Source organism: Selaginella moellendorffii, unplaced genomic scaffold (assembly GCF_000143415.4).
Source record: "Selaginella moellendorffii unplaced genomic scaffold, v1.0 SELMOscaffold_104, whole genome shotgun sequence".
NCBI classification, from domain to species: Eukaryota; Viridiplantae; Streptophyta; class Lycopodiopsida; order Selaginellales; family Selaginellaceae; genus Selaginella; species Selaginella moellendorffii.
The window spans coordinates 219,863-242,068 of NW_003314365.1; the positions used below are offsets into that span (position 1 = coordinate 219,863).

Below are 22,206 nucleotides of genomic sequence, written 5' to 3' on the forward strand. Positions count from 1 at the left end.
CCGCTCTGCCGCTAAACAGAATGGAAAAGAACACATTTCTTCTCTCTTTCGTGTTCTCTAAGCAGAGTTGGCCGAAATGTGTGTACCGATGGCTTGGGATATCCTGGATGAATTGGCTTGATCTTCTTGTGAACAAGATTGGGAGCAACAAGGTAGTTTCTTCAAAATTAGTTCATCAAAGTGTGACAATTGATTTTAATATTCAAATATGATAATTATTTTTAACATTTTTCTTTTTTTAAATAAATACTTTATAAGTTTGTTGAACAAGACAACTTACAGTAGTGTTAATTAGACCAGGATGAAAATGTTTTATTGGTGAAATAAATAAATAAATAAATAAATAAAAGCGTTTTAATGATAAATATAAAATTTAGTGTTAATATTTAACTTCTAACTTATTTGATGCTTTCAGCAGCACTAAGAGCATTAGTATTTAAAAGTTTTTGTAACATTTCTAAAATATAAAAATTAACTTTTTATTAATTTTTATTTGAAATAATAAGTATAACTTATCTCAATAATAAATAAAAGTTAGATATATTATATAATTATTTGAAAAAAATTATAATTCCTTTATAAAAGTTGTGCTAATGATGCAGATATAAAGTTTTTGTCATGTTTACTAAAGATATTGTTAATAATTATTTAAACTAAAAACACTTAAAAAAGATTCTTGACACATTGATATTAAATAAAATGATATAATTTTATTAAAAAAATATATGTATATACATAAAATATTTTTTAGTTTGAAAAGGTTTGTCATAATTTTATTAGTTTTAAACTTGATAATTCTATATACTTGGTTTAAAAATCTAACTACTTATATGCTTGTTGAAGTTAATAATATTATTTTGCTCTTTTAAAATTAAATAAAGAAAACTTTCATATTTGTACTTAAATATTCTGTCTAGAGTAAAATATTTTATTTTTGCATTATTAAGAGTTTGAAATATTTTGAAAATTTGTAAGAAGAACTAATTTAAGTACTTATTTCAATGTAAATTTTATTATTAATGTAACCCTTACATATTTTTTATTTTTCTAAAAAATAATATTTATATAAAATTTCTATAGGCTAAATAGATGATCTATAATAATAAAAAAAACTAAAAATTTATAGTATGTTAACATTGTAAACACTATTAAAAAGAGGATATAGAATTTTTCTACCTGGAATGTAATCTCTAGAAACTTGAGAGTCTTTACTAACACACCTTTTGTTTAATTCTTGCTCCCATCCAAAATCTAAAACCATGGCATCGTTATATATCATCTTTACAAAATTATAACTTTTAATATTAGTAGCGGCCTCTCTTGCCTCAACAGGCAATACCTTATTGGCAATCTTCTAGTCAAGAACACCAAAAATGAGTTATGGAAATAATCTGCAGCCCAAAGTGCATTAAAGAAGAAATGAGTGGCATTGAAAAAATAATTATTATTAACATTATGTACTGTAATATAAAGTTAAATATAGACTAAGAGATACATATAAATTAACTTGAATTAATATATTATAAATAATATTAATTTCCCTTTCAAATTCTAAAACAATCTTATCAGTGGCAATTGGCGGGAAAAACTTTATTAAAAGCAAAAACGTGAAATTCGAGCCAGGATTTTAGGGTTTATGGACAATGCGGCTTTTCGCGGCGATCCTGTATCACTACCCCTGCACGGATGGAGTGTTTGCGGCACTGGCAGCGCATCTGTATCATCAGGCCATCGGCAAGGCTGCGCGATTCTTTCCAAATGCTGTCTACCGTCCACTCAGGTTGTAGATGTCCTATTTCGTGTTCTTGATTTCCGCTGGTTTGTGTTGTCAGGGTGGACGAGCTGCCCGTCGAGGAAGTCGACGTGTTTTACCTTTTAGATTTCGTCGGTCCTGCCGGTTTCGTCACAGATCTTTGCAGTAAAGCTAAAGAGTGCGTATTGATTTCTCGATCTCTCGATTATTTTTTTACTTCTCTTGTGAATTTCTATGTATCCAGAGTTGTGGTGTTGGATCACCACAAGACGGCACTCGACAAGCTTCACAGTGAAGACCGTGCGCCACAAAATCTCCATTCAGTCATTGACATGAATCGAAGTGGAGCTACGATTGCTTATGATTACTTTTCGGAGCGTTTTCCAGGTAAATCCATGGCTCGGCCAGTTTTGTTTCTCTACAGACGGCATTCGTTTATTGTGACAAGAACTTTGGAGTGGAGAGCACAAGTTGCAAAAGATGTACAAGTATGTGGAGGATGGCGACCTTTGGCGCTGGAGCATTCCAGAGAGCAAGGCATTTTCGAGCGGTATCCAGGATTTGAAGCTGGAGTACAACGCCGTGCTGAATCCTTCAATTTTCAACCAGGTAGTTCTTTTGTTTTTTTCTGGCAAAGACATTTAGTTTCTGCATTTTGCAGTTGCTGGAACTTGATATTGACTCTGTTCTTGAGAGAGGAAAGCAAAGAATGTTAGTGCATCAAGAAATTATACGCTCTATTCTCGAAAACTCTTTTGAAATCGAGATTGGAAATGGCAAGTTTGGGCGTTTTCTTGTAAGTTTATTTTTTCACGCAGTCATTGTCTTACGGACGGCGAGCTTCATTCCACAGGGTGTAAGAGCAGACAATGCACAGGAGCTTAGAAGTGATCTCGGACATCAGCTTGCGGAGAAAAGTCTTCGCTCTGGCTTAAGGTTCTCATCGTGTTTCAACAGCGAGTCCGTAAGTTCCTCTTCTTTTCTAGGCCTATCGGTGCGGTGGTTTATGAAGTCGAAGAACTTGGAGATCCAGACACTCTGAAAGTGAGCCTTCGAAGCATAGACGATGACACAACGGGTATATCTCAGGTTGGAAAGCTTTGAGTTTGCGTTGCTATGAATGACTAATGCTAACCTGTGCACAGTCCTACGGAGGGGGTGGTCACTGCTGTGCAAGCTCTTTCACGATAAATAAGGCTGAGCTCGAGCAATGGATTTAATCGGGAGTAAGTGCCTCGAGTGGCATTTAAAAAGCGTTTCTTTCTTCTGCAGCTACCAATCGAGTGTTTTTGTTTTTCCTTTTTCCAAACAATGAGGTGCATTTCTCCATTCAGTCAGTGAGTGGTCCCTTCTCTTCGTACATCTCGCTCCAAAATTTTCAACGTTTCAATGCTGTGTTGCCGTGTTAATCCGATCGCTGCGCGTGCTCGATTATAACACTTGTCAAGTGCAAATGTGAACGAAAGCAACCAAGGTAACCCGTGCTTCATTTTTTTTCTTGCTATTGCTCTTTAGTACACATCACTAAGTTCCCAGACAATGTGGAAAAGAACTTGCGCTTTAAGTTCAAGATCAAAGAAAATCCACGTGCTTGCGATCGAGAATTTAGTGAGGCGGCGAGATTCGGGCGTATGATTTGCCATTCATCGTCCATTTACGCCTGAGGTCGTGTAAGTCGCCTTCTCTCTTTGTTGTCGCTGTGAAGAGCACGTAATCTTTTTTAAAACTCGGATGTAGGTACGTGGTGGTGGAACAGACCCAAACGAAAGAGAGCGAAGCTTTTGTCAAAGCTTCACCGTTTCCACTGTGGGGAGGAGGGTCTTTGGCTGCTCCATGGGAAGGAGTGAGTACCCCACCAAAACTCCAATTTGGCACGGCTATAGCAATTGAGCAACGATAAATGAGCCAAGTAGCTAGCGAGCTAAGTGAAACCGAGGCTCGCCGCTCACAAACGACTCAAGTCTCAGGAGGTTCTTCTGTTTTCTCAGGTTCTTCTAAAATGTTTCTTTTCTCTCCTTTACATTTCCCTATGGGTACTCACGTCTCTTTCCAGGCGAGCCATTTTCAGCACCAGCATGCAATGCACACATACCACCACGCGTAGCCCATCGCCCTCGCTTCAGAAAAGATAGATACTTTCGCTCCACATTGAATGAACAAAGACTCGGGCTTTTCGGCTGATAGTGTTCGTTCCTCTCTCTCTCTCTCTCGCTCGTCCCTCTGGTTACACTTGGCTTTTTTTTCTTTTATATTTCCCTTCTTCCCTGAGCTGACTGACGAGAAAATCTGCAGGGAAGAGAGAAAAGAAATCCGGGATTCCTTTCGGCAAAAAGAAAAAACTTGTGCCTTTTCAAGCCTGGTGGTGTCTGCTCTGATTCTCGTGGTGATTGATTGAAAGCTAAGGTCGAGCGAGAGAAATGCAATACCCCATTCCTGCCGCTGCTGCTGCACTGCTTGCTGCTTGAGCACAGTCGTTGTCACTCTCTCTTCAGATTATATAATCTCTTCGCACACTCCTTCGCCACAAAGAAACACAGTGCTGCTCCTCCTGCTCTTGCTGCAAGTCTGCGAGTTTCTGCGAGTTTTCCAGCGCTGTTCTCCTTACTGTTTTCTCTGCCGCGCGAGAGCTTCTCACAAGCAATCGCAAGTGCGAGTGAGTGGGACAGGCAGCAGCAGCTTAGCTAGCAGAAAGATGGAACTTTTGTAGTTTTCACTCGCCATTTCTCTTGGATAGCCATTTCCTGCTGTTTTCTTTTCTCAGTATTTTCAGTGAGGAAGAACGAGTGGAAAAAAGATCAGATATGACAGTTTTTTTCGCTTTGATTCCTGGTGCAAGCTGGGCAATGACACGCTCTGGGGAAAGCCTGCTTGCTACTTAACTGATCAAGACCTCTTGTTTGTTTCTTACAGAGAAATTTTCTCTAGCTATAGCTCTACGATCTCTCTCTTTCTCTCTCTCGAGGGAGGATATAGTCACACTCGTCGCACAACGCGATGGCTTTGCATGAAGTTCTCACTGGAATCAAGGAGGAGCCCCGCTCCTTTCCATCGTCGCCAATGTTGTTCGATCAAGACCATTGCCATGATAGCTTCGATCACTTGCTATACGCTGGAGGAGCTGCCGGATCATCGTCTTTCAATCTTCGTCCTGCAGGGCCCCGCCGCCACGATCAAGAGTTTTGCAGCCAGCTCGATGCGCTAGCGCTGGATCACAATCCTTGCACCTCTCCAATTCCATCCCCCGGCCACAGCAGTAGCAGCAGCTTGGATGGCATCGCTGCAGTGGTGGGACAAAGAATCCTCTTTGGCGGCGGAGGCGGCGCCACCGCCGATTCCACTTCTTCCTCCTCCTCGCACCACCACCGCCACCATCATGATCATCCAGTGACGCCGCGCTACAACGCCGCCGCCACCACCAATTATCGCTGCAGCGTCCCCGACAGCAGCCGACAAGACGACATGGATCTCATGGTCGGCCAAGAACACTTCTCCGAAAGTCACGGCCACTGTTTCCTGGACGATCATACGTTTTACGGCAGCCGTCGCGGCCACAGCGAGCTGGACTTGGATCGCAGCTTGAGTTCCAAGAGGACGAGCCACACCACCATCGACAGTTTAGCAGCGGCGGCGGCGGCGGCGGGCTATTCGCTTGCATCGTCTTCCCCGGATCCTCCAAATGGCGCCGCGGTTAGCGCCGCTACTGGAGCGGCGAATCCCGGTCGGGTGTTCCGGGGAGTCCGGAAGAGGCCGTGGGGGCGATGGTCCGCGGAGATTCGGGACAGGATTGGGAGGTGCCGGCATTGGTTGGGAACGTTTGATACTCCAGAGGACGCTGCCAGGGCCTACGATGCGGCGGCCAGGAAGCTGCGAGGCGCCAAGGCCAGGACGAATTTCGCGATCCCGAGCTCGTCCGGGCAGCCCATCATCCCTCCGGCAGTCTCCCACCATCATCACCAGCAGCAGCAGCAGCAATCCAAGTGTCACGGTACCAACATTTTGCTGAGCAGTAGCTCCTCCAGCAGCGGCTACCAGCATCAGCAGCACAGCTACGATCTCGATCTCAAGCTCAAGCTCTGGAATTCCTCCAATTCGTCGTCGTCTTATCGGAGATCGTAGTGGGATTTGACTCCCCTGTTTTTAGGGTTCTTCAAATGTTAATGAAAATCTCGGCCTTTTCGCGCGCGCCTTGTTATCAGTGTAAGAAAGAGCGAGAGAAACCTCGCGCGCCATGATTGTAAAATTCGACGATGGATCGCTCGCGCCACCTCGAATCCAGTGGCGCTGCCAGTCAACACAGCCAGCCCAGTCAACGCCCCAGTTAAAACCATTTCTTCCAAGTGGGAGGAAGCATGGAGGGAGGGAATCTCAACGCAATCGCATTATCGACGACTCGTTCGTGCGAGCGTTTAGTGTCTTGCTACAAACACAGTGACCACCAGTCCATTAAATTTGCAGAGTGCTAGAGGCGATTGATCGAGATGGCTAGCAGCGGAGCGATTCCACTCCACAAAATTCGATTGACAGTAGCAGCAGCAGCGCAGCACACCGTTGGCTTGGATTTTTTGGATCCATTCGTCCACCATTCCGAGGAGAACGAACAAGACCAACGCGGGAATTGGTGGAATGTGGAAAACTTTCTCCTCGAGCAGCAGTAGCAACAGTAGTACCTGGTACTGTTATTTAGTTTTTCTTTTCTTCCATAGCTCGCGCGATGGCTAGCTAGGCCCTGGCAAAAGCTTAGCACCATCGCAGTAAATGGAGTACGGTAGCAGCGGTAAATCTCTTCCAGCACATTTATCTTCTTTTTCTTGACTCCAAGAAAAAGAAGTACCTGAGTTCCAAGCGAACGAGCTCTAGCCAAAAGTGAAGAGTAAACAGAGAAAGAGTAAAAAGAGAAAAGCTTGGCTTACTTGTTGGACGATCATATGTGATTGAGAGCTCCCGAGAATTTCTTCTTGAGCACGTCGCGTTTGGATCCCCACCTCAAGCTGTTGGTCGGGCCAGTGGTCTCGGCTTGCATGGGATTGCCGATCACGTAATTGCCCATGGTGAGCGAGTCCTGGAGCTGCCGGTGGAGCTCCTTGTTCTTCTTCGTCAGCACGGCGTGCCGCCCCTTGAGCTCTCGGAGCTTCCTCTCAAACGCCTCCACGTTTTCTTTGTGGAGCTCCAAGTCGTCCAGCAGCGCGGGGTTTGTCACATTTACGATATCCTCCTGTTTAGTAGCAAAGAATCATCAGTTGTTCCGATTATAAAAAAAAAAAAAAAGGACCCGTAAAGAGTAAAAGCAGAGAAAGAGAAAGCATGGAGTGGAGACGTGGACGAACCTGCATCTTTGCCATCTTAGCTCGGAGAGTTTTGCACATAGCCTTCACCCTGTGCAGTTCTTTTCGCTTGGCCAGCAATTCAGAGTCCACAGTCTCTAAAGCTTTTGCATCAGTCTGTCACTCACCATAAAACTTCGTCACGAAACCAGGAAACGTAGCTACTTATACCTCGGTCTCCTTCTGGACGTACTGGAGCTTCTCACGAACATGAGTGAGCACGTGAACTACATGCGTGCTCTTTTTCTTGAGCTGGAAGAGCTCGTCATTTTTCTTCGATAGCTGCACACACACAAACACGACGAGAAAGGAGATCGTTTACCTCGTAAAGTGGGAGTTTACCTTCTCGTTGAGTGACTCATTCTCGATTTTGAGCTGCTCGAAGTCGACCAAGTGAAGGCCGCCAGGTAGCTGTTCCTTCTTCCATAATGCCTGCTCCAGCTTTTTCAGCTGAGTCTTGAGCTGCTTCCCCTGAATCCTCAGAGTTTCAATCTCTGCATCCAGATCGTTTTCTTCGGCTTGGAGCTGGCAATAAATTCCCCTCGTCAATGCTCCGTCCCGTACCAGTGTTAGTCTAAAGTATACTACCTTTGCGAGTAGCTTAGGCTTCAGAGGCTTTCCAGTTATGCTGTGTTCGGCTTCCCTAGCCATCTGCACTGGAGTCAGATCGTGCATTTCGTTAGTTTCAGCTGAAAGAAAGAATCAAAGAAAAAGCTGGCGGCTACAGTTTGTTGTTTTGTCATGCAAGATAATTTCAGCAAGGCAACAACGAAAGAACCTGCCACTTGTAGGCCAGAAACTCGGAGCGCATCGCTTTGGCTTCCTCTTGCTTCTCCCTCACTTGCTCTTGCATGTCCTCAATCCTCTCGTCGTACTCGAGAACCAGCCGGTCGATCTCTTCCTTGAGATTCTTCCATTGAGTCAACCGCTGCCAATCAAAACAAGAAACAAGGATAAAACACTTCGAAAGAGATAAAACAAGGATTTTCTCACAGCCTGATACAGTGTCTCGGCACCTTCGAGGAAGAGCTTGGTTCCAATTGTCGAGCGTCGCTTCTGCAGAGCCAGCAGGCGTTTCTCCAGCACCTTGTTCTCTGACTGGAGATCACCAATCTCCTCCATCGTTTCCTAGAAAAAGCAAGGCCATTTGTGTGAAGAACACGGAAAGGAGGGAAGAGAGAAACAACGTTTCATCTTATCTAAGATGTTTAGTGACGATATCCCACCTCGATGTGAAACATGACTTGGTGCCTTTCCTCGGCCTACATTCCCAGTCGCGACACGAATTTAGATCCAAAAAGTATAACAAAGTCGCTTAAAACGAAGACCTGGGGCGCCTCATCCTTAGTCCCCTCCGATGTGGAAAGATCCGTCGTTGTCGTTTGCGGCGATACCTCCTCCTTCTTCTCCATTTGTTGCTCCCCTTGTTTCACCTGATCCATCGCAAAATAAACAAATCATCCACATTTCCCTCTCCATCACGCAACAATCTCACCTCGTCGCCCTTGACTTCTTCTCCTTCCTCCGCCATCGAGAGCGAGCGATGGCGATCGAGCGCGACAAGGAGGCGAGATTCTCTCACTCGCTCGATTCCTTCTGGTAGTTAAAAGAGCCCTAAAAAAGAATCATATGTGAATCATAGTTTATAAGATAAAAGGTGCTCGGAAGAACGTCATCACCAGTGCCTAGAAGTAAACTACAACACGTATTCACAGGCAAGAAAAGAATCGTTTCGTCAAAGTTGAGTTGCGAGACTAGAAATCTCTGCTCGCTGCTGCTCGCTGCTGCTTCGATCGAGACGAGAGAGATCGATCGAGCGGTGGAATCACACGACGCTGATTGGAACGTTGTTGCGGTCCCGCAAATTGCTGCTGAAAGCCGAGGACGAGGAGCTCTTGGAGTGGAAGGCCGAGTGTCTCGTCGATGGCTCGTCCAGCTTGAGCGGCTCCACCGACAGTCCCAGCCGCAGTTGCGGAAGCTCGCCGCTGTCGAGCCTCACCGGAGCTCTTGGGAGGCTGGCTGTTGGCCGGACGAGCTTGGAGGAGGAGGATAGCGATGGCGATGGAGCTGGAGGCCGGTCCATGCACGGGCCGAGGCCCAGCCACACCGGCACTGCCACGGGAATTGGGACGGGCACCGGGTGGAGGAAGGCGACGGGGGCTGCTCTTGTCGTCGACGAACTTCTGTTGGTTTCCTCGTTGGTGGTGTCTCCCTCGCTCGAGTCCATCACCTCCTCCTCCTTCACGGAATCGAGGGCCATCGCTACTGGGAACGGCTGCAAGCTCTCGCGAAATGTTGGAGCGACGGATGCTGGCGCTGGACCGCTGCTCAATTGGCGGAGTGGTGGTGGCGGCATCGCATCTAGAACAGGACTGGTGAAGGAGTCAAATCCACCAGTAGCAGCTGCGACATCCTGGAAGCCAAAGTTTGAGCGCAATTCCTTCTTGCAAATCGAACAACTTACCACCTCTGGAGAGATATCAAAGAGGCTGGAGCGCCTCTTCCTCTTGCTTAGATTACTCTGCCGGATAAAATACTTTTGCGCGTGGCTGGCGACCTGCGTGGGAGTCCGCGTCGTCACAAAGTTCTTGGCGATGCCCCTCCAATCGCCCTTTCCGAGCTTTTGCAAGCCCAGGAGGAAGCATCTGTGCTCTTCCTCCGTCCAGGGAACTCCTGCAAGCCAAGAAAAGCCCTCCTTTGTGAGTGGAAACGAAGAACAAAGGAAGAAATCTAAGTTACCACTCACTCACCTTTCTTTCTCTCGCGAGCATTGCTGGATGTTTGGACGAGTCCATCAGAGACGTAACCATCGGCGATAGCTCCGGAATCCGAGGGCTCCGGCGTGGCGGCGGAGGGATTGTAATGCAGGAGATTGCCCATGCTGGCGCTCTTGCGCATCCCCTCGGTCAATCTCACTCCAAACAGCCTCACGCCGCGATCGGGGCACGTCCGCGAGTTGTGTCCATTGTGCCCGCAATGGGAGCACTTGCGCGTCATGCTTGTTCCTCCTTAGCAGCTATGGCGGGGAAGGGAAAACCTAGCGCGCGACACGAGAGATCAGCAGAGTATGGGAGGGAGAATTCCCAGCGCTTGCTCGCTTACCAGATTTCTTCCAGGGCGAGAGCGCCGCCGTCGAGCTCGAGATCCACAAACCCTAAGCGCTCGAGGAAGGAGGAGGAGGAGGAGGAGGAGAAAAATCAAGGGGGAAAAAAACCAAGCACACTCCAAAGGCGCACAAGGAACAACAACCTCGCAAGGTTAAAGTAAAAAAAGAGAAGGAAGAAAATGGGCAAGTAAAAGATTTAGAAGGTGGTACCTAGTTAAAACGCGGAGATGGACGAGTGGATCCCAAAATGGATGGACTGTCGTGGCGCCACGAGGCGGCTCCGCCGCCAGGGTTCGTACAGCACTTGGTGATTATATGTGAAGATATCCGCATATATGGTTGGTTGGTTGGCATATAATTTTCACCCTCTCCTTCCCCAAATGTGCCAAATATTTTAGCGTAAAGACTTTGATTCTCTATTCCTTGGCTCTGCCCGGGGAAGGGTTCCACCTTGCCCTAATATAAACTAACGAATATGCCTGTGTCCCCCAACACATGGAAATCGCATCTTTGACGGATGGACGAGGAGAGTTACACGCATGCACACTTTACAAGTTTTCCTTTCATCTTCGTACAGAGACATAAATTTTCTTTGCTTTTTAACTTCCCGCTTGGTGGAGTAGAACGAACGAACTCATCCAAAACCGGATTACGTGAAAATCTCGAGAGAAGCTTCTGGTGTGACAGCGATGGCGCAACAATTTCTTTTCGAGCAAAACTCGCCATCCTGCGAGAGACATGGGAATCACGTGGAGTAAGCTGGATCACAAGTCACGCAACACAACAAAAGAGAGCATCTGTGCGAGTTCATGGAAATTTTTTCATTTGTTGCCATGTCTTGCTCCAGCAAACGCTACGAGCCTGAGCTATAATGGCTCCAAGGCGAGCTAGACGCATATACAAACGCATCATCTTCTCTTCTCTCTCCTGCAGAAAAGAAAGCTTTTTTAGCTCGAGAGACTCGAAGAAGAGAAAGAAAGCCACCACTCACCGAGTAAAAGCTGACACGCGAGAAAGGAAAGGTGCGCTCGCGAGGAATCACGTCACGATCCGCAGTCGACGAAGTCTTTGGATTGATCAATTGTATCTGCGAAGGAATCCGTGAGTGTGGTGGGGACTCGAGCAGCCGACGCAGCAGTCACGCCTGTTAAAACCGACGCAGCAGTCACGCCTGTTGGAACCCGTCACCTTCGAGACAAAGTAGAACCTCGACTTTTAGTAGCGGCAGCACACATACCTTCTCACCGGTGCAGAGATCTCGCCAGGCAGCTGTGGATGTTCGCCATCAAATCGTAAGCAGCCGCGTGATCTCCTTTGGCTCCCACCAGTGACTCGAAAGCAATCTTCCCGGCTCCGAAGTTTCCATCTTGACACGCGCCCAGGACTGTTCTCCAAGCCAGCGCCTCGGGTTTGAATGGCATTCGCTCCAGAGTCTCCACGGCAGCTTCCACTAAGTTGGCCCGTGCGAGCAAATCCACCATGCACAGATAGTGCTCCATGCCCGGATCAACCCCGTACCGAGAACGCATTGCCTGAAAGCAAAGTTTCCCAGAGTCAACAAGCCCCGCACGACTGAACGCGGCCAACAAAGACACAAAAGTCGTACCGTTTGGTCGGGACCCCGCTGTTTCCATCTCATGGAAAAGTGCCAGTACTCGATCGGTGTCGCCTTGACGGGCATATCCAGCAATAAGAGCAGTCCAAGTCACTGTATCTCTGCAACACAGCGTGTCAAAGACATGCTGAGCGCAGGAAATTCTTCCGCACTTACCGTACGTGTCTACCACGGAGTTGGCTACAAGTCGATCGCTCTCGAGGCCACGCCTGCAAGCAGCTGCGTGAGCCTCTCTCGCCATTTGCAAGTCGACGGCACCGCCGCAGGCCTTGAGCACAGCCGCAAAAGCTTTACTGTCCGGAACGCAGCCTCCGTCTCGTTTCATGAGCGAAAACAGCTCGAGAGCGAGCTTCGCTTCACCAGTCTCGGAGAAACCTGTTATCAGCGCCGTGTACGTCACCACGTTCCGGTGTGGCATCCGGTAAAACACCCTGCTTGCGTCCTCCAAGCTCCCGCACTTGGAGTACATGTCAACCAAGGTGTTTGCGACGAACACTTCGATGTCACAGCCACGTCTCGCAGCTTCCGAGTGAAGAGCCAGTCCTTTTTCCAGAGAGAGCTGCTTGTAAGACTTGTCGTTCACCACTGTCACCTCCTCTTTCTCTGCCATGCCCGTGCAAGCCTTGAGTACTGCCACAAAGGTCCTGGCATTGGGTGGACAAACAGCTCCAAGGTTTGCCATTGACACAAACAGCTCCAAGGCCAGTTCCTGTCGGCCATTGTCAACGTAACCGAGCATCAGCGAAGTCCAAGTCACGACCGTGAGATTCTTCATGCCGTAAAAGACCCTCTCAGAATCCGCCAAGCTCCCACACTTTGCGTACATGTCGACAAGTGCGTTGGCAATGAAGATGTCGTCTTGGTCTTTGCAACACCTTGTCAGCTGAAGATGCACTGCCAGGCCCTTTTCCAAAGAGAGAACTTTGGCGACTGTCTCGTCGCTTTCACGAACCGCTTCCTTCACTGCCAGATTTGTGCAAGCCTTCACTGCAGCAAGGAATGTCCGACCGTCCGGCTTGCAAGAGTTGTTGCACAGCATCCACTCAAGTAACTTCAAAGCGACATCTTCTTCACCGTTCTCAGCATGCCCCAGTATGAGTGAATTCCACGACACAACGTTCCGGCACCCCATCGAGTCGAAGACTCTTCCAGCGTCTACCAAGCTTCCGGAGTTGGCGTACGCATCTATAAGAATGCTCGCCACATACAAGTCTGAAACACAGCAGCCACTAGTTTTAAGAAGCTCGCAATGCAAAAACATTATTTTTTCCAAGGAGCTCACCTTGACAGCCTTACCGTCCATTGCACTGCTGCCTTCCATCGCTGCCAGACGGCTACAAGCCTTCAATGCTGCTACATAGGTTCGAGAATTCGGAAGAACCGCTCCCGAGGATATCATGTGAGAAAACGTTTCCAAGGCCACCACCTCCTGGCCATTCTCTACAAGTCCCAGAATCAACGCAGTCCATGATACAACCGTGTGAGACGGCATTCCATCGAAAATACGTCGAGCTTCGGCCAGGATGCCGCATTTTCCATACATGTTGATGAGGGCAGTGGCCAAGTAAACGTTGGATCTTTCTTCACGCACACTGATTAAAGAGTGAATTTTTCTCCCTCGGTCAAGGTCCCTTGTTCTAGCGCACGCTTTAAGCTCCGCAAGAAGTTCTACTTTTAAACCTCCTTCCTTATTCTTCCTGTGATTGCATACCTGGATGGAAATGGACTCCCCTGCGCACACGCCGCTTGTTCGCATGGCCTCGGGGCATTAGGCAGAAGAACCCTATGCCTTGGAACCATTAACTTCCCCCTAAAAGGAAAATTAGTTTGGAAAAGAGAACGCTCGCCCGATTCTTACCTGGTAGTAGCCTATGAATCTAGAGCACAAAGTTCATCAAACTCGGCCAGAGCAGCCTCCATGGCTGATGCAACGTCCCCGTCGTCTTGATTGTTGTCACAAAAGTAGTCTGTTTCGTCCGTGCCACGATCAAAGGGATTGACGCTTCCAACCTGCTATACTTTCCACTACCATCACTCATCTAATCAGTAATAACAGGGACACCGTACCTCGCAAAATTGAGCGTAGTGCAGATAAGCCGGGCTATTTTCGACAGTTCCAAAAAGAAGATCGCTCCCATACCATTTCTCTGACTCCGTCGTAAGGGATAGACTAACAAGAAAACCAATTTAGACGAAGAAAGACAAAGAGTTGAGCTCTTGCCTGTCAGATACATCCTGTTCGGAAGGCATCACCAGTCCTACCCAATCGTCCTCCGTAGAAACTTCAGATTGCTTCTCTTTTTGCAATGGCTCTGACGCCACAACTGCTGGCGGCTCCTCATGCTTCCGTTGGCCAAACAGCCAGTTGGGACTCTTTAACTGCACTTCTCTGTAGAATTACGGGGTTAGCTATTTCTTATTCCATTCCGCTTATACTTACGCAGCATCAGGGGCCGTGCAGGTTCCTTTCGGATCTGAATCACTCTGAGTGCAGACTACCTTCAGTAATCCGCTCGTCACCTGCATGATTTTATCAAATGATGTCAGCTTCAACCGAGTGGACTCGTCATTGGAAGTCGATAGCTTTGAAATCGTCGTTTTTGAGCTGCTGGCTTCAACTTTCGGCGACGGCTTCCTAAAATACCACGAGCTGGTTACTGAGCATCTCCACACTAATAAATTAATTACTTACAAGACGAAATCTTCAAACAATTCCTCGCCACAGCCAGCGACATGAAGGTAGTAATCTGAATCAAGATCCCACAGAGCTGGTTTTCCTTCTTGCGGTTGGAAGTAGCCTAAGAACCTGGGCAGACACATGGTCGTGAAAAAAGGAAAAGAGGAAACATTTCAAGTGCTTACAAGTTCATCGCGTCTTGCTTCTCGCCGTCAGTGTAAGTGTTGCTGTAGTACCGCTTAATTGACTTCAAGAACTCTTGAGACTGCGTGGTCGCCTTCCACCTCCCATGCCTCTCAGGAAACACCTGGCAGCAGCACTATATGTAAGACTAATCAGCGTCGATGGTTCTTACGGTGTTGTGAGCTGCGGAGCCACCATACTGAAGAGCCAATGCATCTCCCATATTCTGGTACATGTCCATCAGAGCTGCAGCTATGGTACTGTCAGGATCTACTCGCGGTACGTTTGTGATTCCAACGGAATGCAGTTGCCGTCCAAGTGCTGCCAAGCCATATGCGTACTGCGCAACATTTGTGCGATCCAGGCAATCAATACAATTTGTTCTCAAAACTCCAGATTGCAAGGTCCTCCCTCGGTCATAGTTTACTGTATCGCTGGAGCTTGCCGTTTCAGAACCCCCAGTGTATCTGTCAGAGAATATTGTTACCGTAAACAGTTCAGACCACGAGGAAAGCTTACAAAGACGGACGTTGAAATTTCTTTTTTTCTTTCCATGGTCTCCCGCTGTAGTAGAAGCCAGTCAAGTCCAATGCTTCAGTTGCAACAGCTCCAAGCACAGCCAAGACATTTGCAGACTTACTGGAATCACAGCGTCAATGAGGTGAGACAAGAACGAAAAACAAAACACCTTTTGGCAAACTTGTGGAAGTCCCAGTGGATAAACTTTAAACGACGTTCTTCAGGAAGAATCTGATTGAGATAACCGACTGCAGTTGCAAATTCACGTCGCAGCATCATTTCACGCGGTCTTTTCTCCACCGTCTACACCGGATTCACACGATAAGAGCTTAACGCTAATATGACTACACTTGCCTTTATAAGGTTGAGAATTATGATTGGATCGCCATATCTTCGTGAAAGGTCTTCAAAATGCAGCTTGGTAGCCAGATAGACCGGATCATATCTTTGTACTGCACAAGAACTGTTAGTCATACGCAATCAAAAGCATCCGAGGCACTCACAGACAATGTCGGGCTTTGGACTGAGGCGAGAAGCTTCTTGTGACCAGAAGAGCGGGATGGATCCACGGTTTTGCACCACAGAGCTCATGAGGCCCGGCTTGGTCTCGTCAATCACAATCTGCTCGGTTTCGACATCATTTGCGACTCTGCCTTTATCATTCACACCTCTTTTGAGATATCTGCACGTCATCATAAAGAACATGAAAAAGTTAAAAACCAAAGAAAGGAAAACAGCGAACCTCGTCCCGGCAAAATGCCGCGACCTCCGTGCAATGAGCGTGAGGGAGAAAACATGACCATAGATTGAAAGCTTTGCCTGACAAAAAGCCGAATTCTTCTCAGCACAGCAAACGAGCAAGTAGCAAGTACCTGCTCAAAGTGCCCGTGAACTAGCGCCACAGTCCACCTGGTGTTTCCAAGACGACGACGAATTCCCAGCGTCAGAAAAGCATTCCAGACGAACATGTTGTCGTAAGGAATGTTACTATCCGCACCTTCACCCGCTTCTAGTGCGTTCCTCTGGAGAGTGTGCATGAGATTGTACGTGTAGCTGAAGTAGAAGTCTTTGGTGAGATCCACGCTAGACAGCAGCTTCCTATACCTGTAAGAAGAACAAAATGGAAGAGGACGAAGAAACACGGATGGAGCAGAACGAAGAATTTTTTTTTTACCTGAGCTCGGTCTTGGAAGCTGCTACTTCGGTCTGGACAGTGGGATGAGGAACGGTGAGAAGCTGGTTCTCATCGATCGCATACACAGCATGACCACACAAACTTCCAATCTGGCGACGCTTGGAAACAAGGAGCATGTAATGTGATTCGCGGAACTTGATAAACCCTGCAAAGAGAAAGAGATGATCCAATCATTCGATCGATCGTGGCTGAGCTCAGCTAGAGGAGGAACGGTCGCTCACCGACAATGCCGTAAGCCTTGGTAACGAGATGGAGTCCACCAGTGGCCTTGTTGCCCTCGGCGACCCTCTGCAAGCTCCCCGCGCATTCGTGCTTGGTGTAGACGACGGGATCTTCCACAATATTGAGCTCCGCAGGCTCGGTCCTGTCGATCTTGAGGATTCTCCAGTGCCGCTTCTCGGAATCCCTCGCAACCAGGTAGAACCACTGCCAACAACGCAATCGATCATCACACAAATCCAAATCGCATCAAGCACAGCGCACCGATTGCGTCTCGTAGAGCTTGAATTTCTCCAGGGAGTAGCTGCCGCCACCGCCAGGCGTCGGCATAGCAGCAAGGAATTAGGGTTCTTCAAATTGATTAAAAATTGTACAAGTGTTCTTCGTAGCGATATAGTAGTTTCCCCTCTCTTTGTTCTTTCTCGAATCAAGCTAAGCTTTAGCTGGGAGTCACGGAAGAATTCGCTGTCGCCAACGCCACCGCCGCTGGTGCCGCATTGGCCGCAGCTTCCGCCACCCTGGCTGTTCTTCGATTCAAGTACCTGATCACTGCGTCCTCCACCCTGCACGAAAATTTCGACCGATCAATGAAACAAGAACAGCCAAAAAGCAAATCGAGATCACAAACCATGGTTGGCAGTAGAAATCCGATCGACGCTCCTTCTCCGCGTTCCGGCTGGCCTGGCCATTGATGATCTTGAGGTCCCGGCTCTGCGAAGCGATGAGACCATTGATGAACTCCACCGGCGAGTTGCTAAACCCGAGAAAGAAGGCTCTCCTCTTGCGGTGCTCGTTGATCTTGCGGATGGAGCTGCAGATGAGCTCGTCGTAGGCCTCGATGTCCCTGTGCCTCTCCATGTTGGCCAAGAACATCGCCATATCCTTTTGCAGCGGCGTCACCACGTCCACCACGATGTCGTAGCACGCGTTCCCGGCGGGGTTCTTGCCGCTCAGCTTGATCTTGTGCTCCAGCTGGATGGGTTGTGGAGCCGAGAGATGCTGGTGGAGCCGGTTCAAGATGGACGTGAACTTGACGCGGTCCTCGCCCAGGATTCTCTGGAGTGGCAAGTCGCAGTTGACGACGGTGGGATCGCTCGGGTTCTGGAGCTTCTTCCCTTTGATGTAGTGCCAGAAAGCCGCGATGATCCGAGCTCGCGTCTCGACCTCCACACCCAAGAGCTCCGCCAGCGGCGGCGAGAGCTTGTACCTCTCCGGAGTATACTTCATGTCAAGCCGGATGATCGCGGTCAGCTCCTTGTCGCCTTTCCTCTTGATCTCGAATCCCTCCACGGGAGCGCTGCCGCCGCCACCGCCGCTGCCATTGCTGGAGATGATCCCGCCACTGTTGTTGCCGGTGCTCCTCGACGCATCCCAGACGATGGTGGAGTTCTCGGGATACATTGCCGGGTCGAGCTGGACGGTGATCCTCTTGAAGAAGGAGGAGAACTTTGGGAATGGCAAGCTCTTGGCGGCGGCGCTCTCGGTCTCGCCATCGTCCCCGACGATCCTGCCCATGATCCGGAGCGTCCACGAGGGTGGCTCGCCCGGGTTGTATCCCATGTGTGGGTCGTGGTTGTTTACCTGGTTCGCATACGTATTGAAGACGTACATGCGTAGCGTTCGCTGGTAGCGCGGTGGATTCTGGACGCTCTCCTGGATCTCGAGCTTCTTCCGCGCCAGCGCCGCGTCCACCCGGCCCTCGAACTCCAGCAGCTGCGAGTAGAGCGCCGACTCGGGGAGGAGAGCTCCAACTCTATCGGGGATTTGCCTATCGCCGATCTTCCTCCTCTTGCGCCTAGCGGCGGGATTGGCTTCGCCGCTCTTGATCGCCGCTGCCGCCGTTGCCGCCGCCGCCAATCTCTGCTGCTGCTGCTGCTGCTGCTGCTGTTGGAGCATTTGCATCTGGATCATCTGCATTTGATGGATCTGGTGTGGCTGGGGTTTGATCATCCCACCGGCGCTGCCCTGGACGCCCCCTCCTCCCCCCACGCCTCCCACCGCGAGGCGCTGCTTGAGGAGCTGCTGCTGGAGGGGGCCGGCGGCGCTGTTGAGCATCCCGCCATTGCGACCCGCCGCCGCCGCCGCCATCGCCATTTGCATCTGCGCGGCCAAATGCTGGCTCTGCTGCTGCTGCTGTTGCTGCCCTTGCTGGAGCTGCTGGATCATCGCCGCTGGAGTGGCGGACGAGGAAGGTTGCCCCGCCCCAGCACCTGGCTGCCCTGCCGCCATCGCCTCCTAGGGCTCTTGAGATTAGGGTTCTTGGAGTTTTATAAAATTCTTTCTTTTTGCTTTCCCGGATGCCATCCATCGCCTTGGCATGAAATGCTCCACTACTTAAATCTCTGCGCGCTCGCCTGTGGCTCTTCTCGCCATGATCGATCGATTCGATCGAAATGCTGCCGCTGCTCCTGGCGCTCTTGCGATCTTCTTTGCTCGTAAGCGGCGCTCCTTTTCCTCAGCACCGCTACGATGTTCCTGCGCTCTTCGTCTTTGGCGATTCCTTCGTCGACTCCGGGAACAACAATTTCTTCAACACCTCCGCCAAGTGCAATCACCCGCCGTATGGGATCAACTTCGAGGGCCGGCGATCCACGGGGCGATGGAGCGACGGGCTCATCGTCACAGACTACATTGGTATCGAGAACTCTCGTCTTGTTCTTCCATTCTTGCTTCTCTCAAGAACGCTTTGCTGGACAGCTTCGTTCCTGGGACTCCCATATCCTCCAAACTTCCACGACAAACGCGGCAACTTTAGCACCGGGGCCAACTTCGCGTCCGCCAGCGCTGGGATTTTCAACACCACCGGCCTGGTAAGGAGAAGAAAAGCCATGATCCAATCTCACGAACTTTGTCCTCCACTCGAAGCAAGGCATCCGGACGTTTGAGCAGCAAATCGGCGACTTCGAGCAGCTAAGCACAACGCTGGAGCAGCACCACGGCCACCGGACGATCTCCCGCGCCATCTTCTACCTCAACATCGGCACCAACGACGTCGCCAACGCCGTGCGAGCCACCGGGAGCCAAGCTCCGCTCGAGCTCCTCGCCGCGCTGCTGCGATCGCTCGAGCGCGACCTCCGCCGCCTCTACTCGTGTGGAGCTCGCAAGATGGTGGTGGTGTCCGCGGCGATCATCGGGTGTCCGCCACTGGAGAAGCGCTCTCTTCCCTGCAAGCCAGCCGGGGAGTCCTCGGCCCGGGCCTACAACCGAGCTCTCCAGCAGCTCCTCCGCGACTTCAGTTCCTCCCACCTCGGACTCCACATCGTGTACGCGAATCTCCACGACTTGATGATGGGTGTGATCCAGCAGCCAGGTGCTTTTGGATTGTCCAGCACTGTGGATCCCTGCTGCCCGGTTGGAGGTGGACGATGGTGCAATGCCACCGATAGCTACTGCTCAAACCCATCGCAGTATCTCTTCTGGGACATTGCACACCCTTCAAGTGCTTTCAACCGGATCGCTGCTCACAGGTTTTGGAACGGGACTCTGCGAGAAACGTTTCCTTTCAACATCCGCCACCTTGCTTCTCTGTGGTAGAACTTCACGAAAGTGTTTGGCAAGTATCCATCTTTCTTTTAAGAAAATAATCGCTTCTACATACCTCGAGCTTGGAGCTATTCCATAGCTTACCTTTCATCCCATTTTGGAAGTACTATAGCTTGCGCCCCTATAGATTCAACTTGCAATCTTGCTATCACGCAATCACCTCGGTGAACCGGACGACGCAATCGTACAGTCGCCCCCCCAAGAACTCGGCCACTTCCTGATGCTTAACCTGTAAAAAACTCTCCTAGTAACCTCTTCGGAGCCTTGACACACGCATCACATAGCTACGTACCATTCCTACTTTGAGGGAGTCGCAACGAAACTGCGCGTACAAATTGGTCTCAATGGCTCTTCCCTGTAACAATGTAGCATGATCAGTGATAAGAATCACAGGCATGATCATGAATTGGAAGTTACCATCCCCTCCAGAATGACAAGGTCGGCATCAGCGGCTGCGAAAGCTAGCTCTTGCGACACAGATGATAAATCGATCACCTGAAAAGTCGTCACTCGGTGAGTTTCTAGATGAAAACTTGGAGTGAGCTTACGGGTAAGTCGTTCCCAGTGTTGATAACCATGAGGCCGCTAGCATCGACTCCCTGTATCTTTCCGTCTTCTCCTTTCAGCTTGAAAACACGAAAACGATGCCACGAGTCAATAAAGCGACAAAAAACCCGAGACTTCAAACCTTGGACATGATTTGCAGCAGCTCCGCGTAGGTGATGTCGTTGATCGAAGGCAGCTCGTTGGCAGCCAGGACCACCTAAAAGGAGGAAGCATACAAATAAAAAACAGGCTTCTTTGTTCCAAAAACTTTGAGATTGAGAGCATGGAAAGAATGCAGCCACCTGTGTACCTCGTCGAAGGAGTTCTCGAGCCAAAGGGATGATTCCCAGAATGATATCAGCCCCCGCATTGTCGACAAAGATGACGGCCTGTGAACAAAGCACGCTTTAAAGATCACACAAGAAATGACAGATTCTCACCTTTTTCCAGGATCGACGTAGCCACATAAGCTTAAACTTGTCTAGATCGTCAATCACCCAAGGACGAGGCAGTAATTTCTCCACACTCTTGACAAAAGACATGCCATCGCTCTTGTACATTTCTGCGAGCTATAGTTCACGAGTTTTAGCGACTAGATAGTTCAAGAGATTGATTACCTCTGCGGAGCCGAGATCAAACACATTTCCTGCGAGCAAGCATTTGACAAGGTGTTCCAATCGCCCACCATCGTCAGCTACGGCGTCCGCGGCTTTTACAACTTCCTCAAACAAAACGAAGGCTTTAGCGTTCTCGTCGTCCTAGATAGAAAGAGAAACGCACTAAGTAGGGAGGAACACTTTACAAAGAGAAAAGGCCAACTTACTTTGACACTCTTGAAGATATCTCGGAATCCAGTTTCACGGAGACATACCTCTCGAAGCCTACAAAGAAGCTAAGGAAAGAAGAAGAAAAGAAAAAATGTAAGACGACCACGATTGGCATTGGATTGAATGAATGATCTCTAGGAAACTTACAATGCAATCAGGAGGTCCACCGTGACTCTCCGGATTGGCCTCTAGATCGTCTAGCATCTTCCCGAATCTAAGAAACCATGAAAATAAGATCCATCACTTGCAAGAGATTCTCTTACCTCGATGCAAACACACGCGCCTTGGCAGCTGCGTCGGGCACCGAATCGTCCATCTCCGCTCGCTTGCTGGGGCAAAACGCGAGGCGATTTGAGAATCTGTGCGGAATCGCTCACAGTAGAACCTGAAAGAAGGGATCGATCTGCGGAAGAGCTGGATCCAGAGCATCTCGGTGGGGGTGGGCTGGTGTGGCGGATCCGATGGGAATCGATAGGGGATGGTGCACGGCCTGTAGGTGTAATCCACCCATTCCTTGAGCAAGGGAAAGACCACAGCCTCGCCCGCGCTCTCCATTCCTTGCTAGCCTAAAATCCTGCGCGCCCTAAACCCCAAGTGGAGAAAAAATAGAGTGTCCAAGAGACCAAGGTGGTGGAACCTCTCAACCATATCGTAAATCGCAAATTTTCCTTACAATGTACCTAGAGGGGGAAGTAGTTAAAG

The 22,206-nt window shown here is 49.2% G+C and overlaps 10 protein-coding genes and 1 long non-coding RNA gene across 12 annotated transcripts; 4 read left to right on the forward strand and 7 right to left on the reverse strand.

Moving 5' to 3' along the window:
• Positions 1-1,643: 1,643 nt before the first annotated feature.
• On the forward strand, positions 1,644-3,109 carry LOC9647293. Its single transcript, XM_002990050.2, has 8 exons — positions 1,644-1,780; positions 1,833-1,931; positions 1,998-2,140; positions 2,202-2,362; positions 2,415-2,549; positions 2,607-2,689; positions 2,740-2,842; positions 2,899-3,109. Exons 1-8 carry the CDS (start codon positions 1,644-1,646, stop codon positions 2,971-2,973), a joined length of 936 nt encoding a protein of 311 aa, XP_002990096.1. The 3' UTR covers positions 2,974-3,109.
• A 466-nt stretch (positions 3,110-3,575) lies between these two features.
• Positions 3,576-3,932, forward strand: LOC112342303. The gene is made up of 2 exons (XR_002990923.1): positions 3,576-3,741; positions 3,807-3,932. It is a non-coding gene; the product is annotated as an uncharacterized LOC112342303 (long non-coding RNA).
• Positions 3,933-4,747: 815 nt separating this feature from the next.
• Positions 4,748-5,869, forward strand: LOC9647270 (ethylene-responsive transcription factor ABR1). The gene has a single exon (XM_002990051.1). It carries the CDS (start codon positions 4,748-4,750, stop codon positions 5,867-5,869), a length of 1,122 nt encoding a protein of 373 aa, XP_002990097.1.
• Positions 5,870-6,108: 239 nt separating this feature from the next.
• On the reverse strand, positions 6,109-8,672 carry LOC9647271 (coiled-coil domain-containing protein 96). The gene is made up of 11 exons (XM_024663853.1): positions 8,570-8,672; positions 8,403-8,507; positions 8,301-8,336; positions 8,068-8,202; positions 7,853-8,002; positions 7,663-7,725; positions 7,417-7,599; positions 7,246-7,356; positions 7,078-7,191; positions 6,664-6,965; positions 6,109-6,606 (listed from the first exon to the last, which is right to left on the reverse strand). Exons 1-10 carry the CDS (start codon positions 8,603-8,605, stop codon positions 6,675-6,677), a joined length of 1,224 nt encoding a protein of 407 aa, XP_024519621.1. The 5' UTR covers positions 8,606-8,672; the 3' UTR covers positions 6,109-6,606; positions 6,664-6,674.
• Positions 8,673-8,702: 30 nt separating this feature from the next.
• LOC9647294 (transcription factor MYBS3) lies at positions 8,703-10,495 on the reverse strand. 2 transcript variants are annotated; one of them, XM_024663856.1, is made up of 4 exons: positions 10,177-10,495; positions 9,825-10,111; positions 9,542-9,747; positions 8,703-9,487 (listed from the first exon to the last, which is right to left on the reverse strand). In XM_024663856.1, the coding sequence occupies exons 2-4, from the start codon at positions 10,069-10,071 to the stop codon at positions 8,900-8,902; spliced, it is 1,041 nt and encodes a 346-aa protein (XP_024519624.1). In that variant the 5' UTR covers positions 10,072-10,111; positions 10,177-10,495; the 3' UTR covers positions 8,703-8,899. The 2 variants fall into 2 exon arrangements, with proteins under 2 accessions (XP_024519624.1, XP_002990122.2); XM_002990076.2 differs by having other exon boundaries at positions 9,539-9,747; positions 10,177-10,493.
• A 926-nt stretch (positions 10,496-11,421) lies between these two features.
• Positions 11,422-13,163, reverse strand: LOC112342293 (pentatricopeptide repeat-containing protein DOT4, chloroplastic-like). The gene is made up of 3 exons (XM_024663870.1): positions 13,078-13,163; positions 11,952-13,007; positions 11,422-11,888 (listed from the first exon to the last, which is right to left on the reverse strand). Exons 2-3 carry the CDS (start codon positions 12,925-12,927, stop codon positions 11,422-11,424), a joined length of 1,443 nt encoding a protein of 480 aa, XP_024519638.1. The 5' UTR covers positions 12,928-13,007; positions 13,078-13,163.
• On the reverse strand, positions 12,951-13,551 carry LOC112342294 (pentatricopeptide repeat-containing protein At2g13600-like). The gene is made up of 2 exons (XM_024663871.1): positions 13,078-13,551; positions 12,951-12,980 (listed from the first exon to the last, which is right to left on the reverse strand). Exons 1-2 carry the CDS (start codon positions 13,549-13,551, stop codon positions 12,951-12,953), a joined length of 504 nt encoding a protein of 167 aa, XP_024519639.1.
• Positions 13,491-16,929, reverse strand: LOC9647295 (phosphoinositide phosphatase SAC1). Its single transcript, XM_024663850.1, has 17 exons — positions 16,853-16,929; positions 16,591-16,795; positions 16,349-16,514; positions 16,047-16,278; positions 15,917-15,993; positions 15,678-15,856; positions 15,529-15,626; positions 15,344-15,477; positions 15,175-15,294; positions 14,828-15,122; positions 14,658-14,779; positions 14,488-14,601; positions 14,236-14,430; positions 14,017-14,184; positions 13,863-13,965; positions 13,654-13,808; positions 13,491-13,605 (listed from the first exon to the last, which is right to left on the reverse strand). The coding sequence occupies exons 1-16, from the start codon at positions 16,916-16,918 to the stop codon at positions 13,665-13,667; spliced, it is 2,418 nt and encodes an 805-aa protein (XP_024519618.1). The 5' UTR covers positions 16,919-16,929; the 3' UTR covers positions 13,491-13,605; positions 13,654-13,664.
• LOC9647296 (SWI/SNF complex component SNF12 homolog) lies at positions 16,922-18,837 on the reverse strand. Its single transcript, XM_024663852.1, has 2 exons — positions 17,217-18,837; positions 16,922-17,151 (listed from the first exon to the last, which is right to left on the reverse strand). Exons 1-2 carry the CDS (start codon positions 18,815-18,817, stop codon positions 17,028-17,030), a joined length of 1,725 nt encoding a protein of 574 aa, XP_024519620.1. The 5' UTR covers positions 18,818-18,837; the 3' UTR covers positions 16,922-17,027.
• A 115-nt stretch (positions 18,838-18,952) lies between these two features.
• Positions 18,953-19,499, forward strand: LOC9647297 (GDSL esterase/lipase At2g03980). The gene is made up of 2 exons (XM_024663858.1): positions 18,953-19,222; positions 19,286-19,499. Exons 1-2 carry the CDS (start codon positions 18,982-18,984, stop codon positions 19,471-19,473), a joined length of 429 nt encoding a protein of 142 aa, XP_024519626.1. The 5' UTR covers positions 18,953-18,981; the 3' UTR covers positions 19,474-19,499.
• A 636-nt stretch (positions 19,500-20,135) lies between these two features.
• LOC9647272 (uncharacterized protein At2g17340) lies at positions 20,136-22,186 on the reverse strand. Its single transcript, XM_024663854.1, has 12 exons — positions 21,890-22,186; positions 21,768-21,833; positions 21,652-21,718; positions 21,501-21,569; positions 21,295-21,435; positions 21,118-21,246; positions 20,980-21,066; positions 20,820-20,894; positions 20,680-20,757; positions 20,549-20,626; positions 20,424-20,486; positions 20,136-20,360 (listed from the first exon to the last, which is right to left on the reverse strand). Exons 1-12 carry the CDS (start codon positions 22,057-22,059, stop codon positions 20,280-20,282), a joined length of 1,104 nt encoding a protein of 367 aa, XP_024519622.1. The 5' UTR covers positions 22,060-22,186; the 3' UTR covers positions 20,136-20,279.
• Positions 22,187-22,206: the final 20 nt, after the last annotated feature.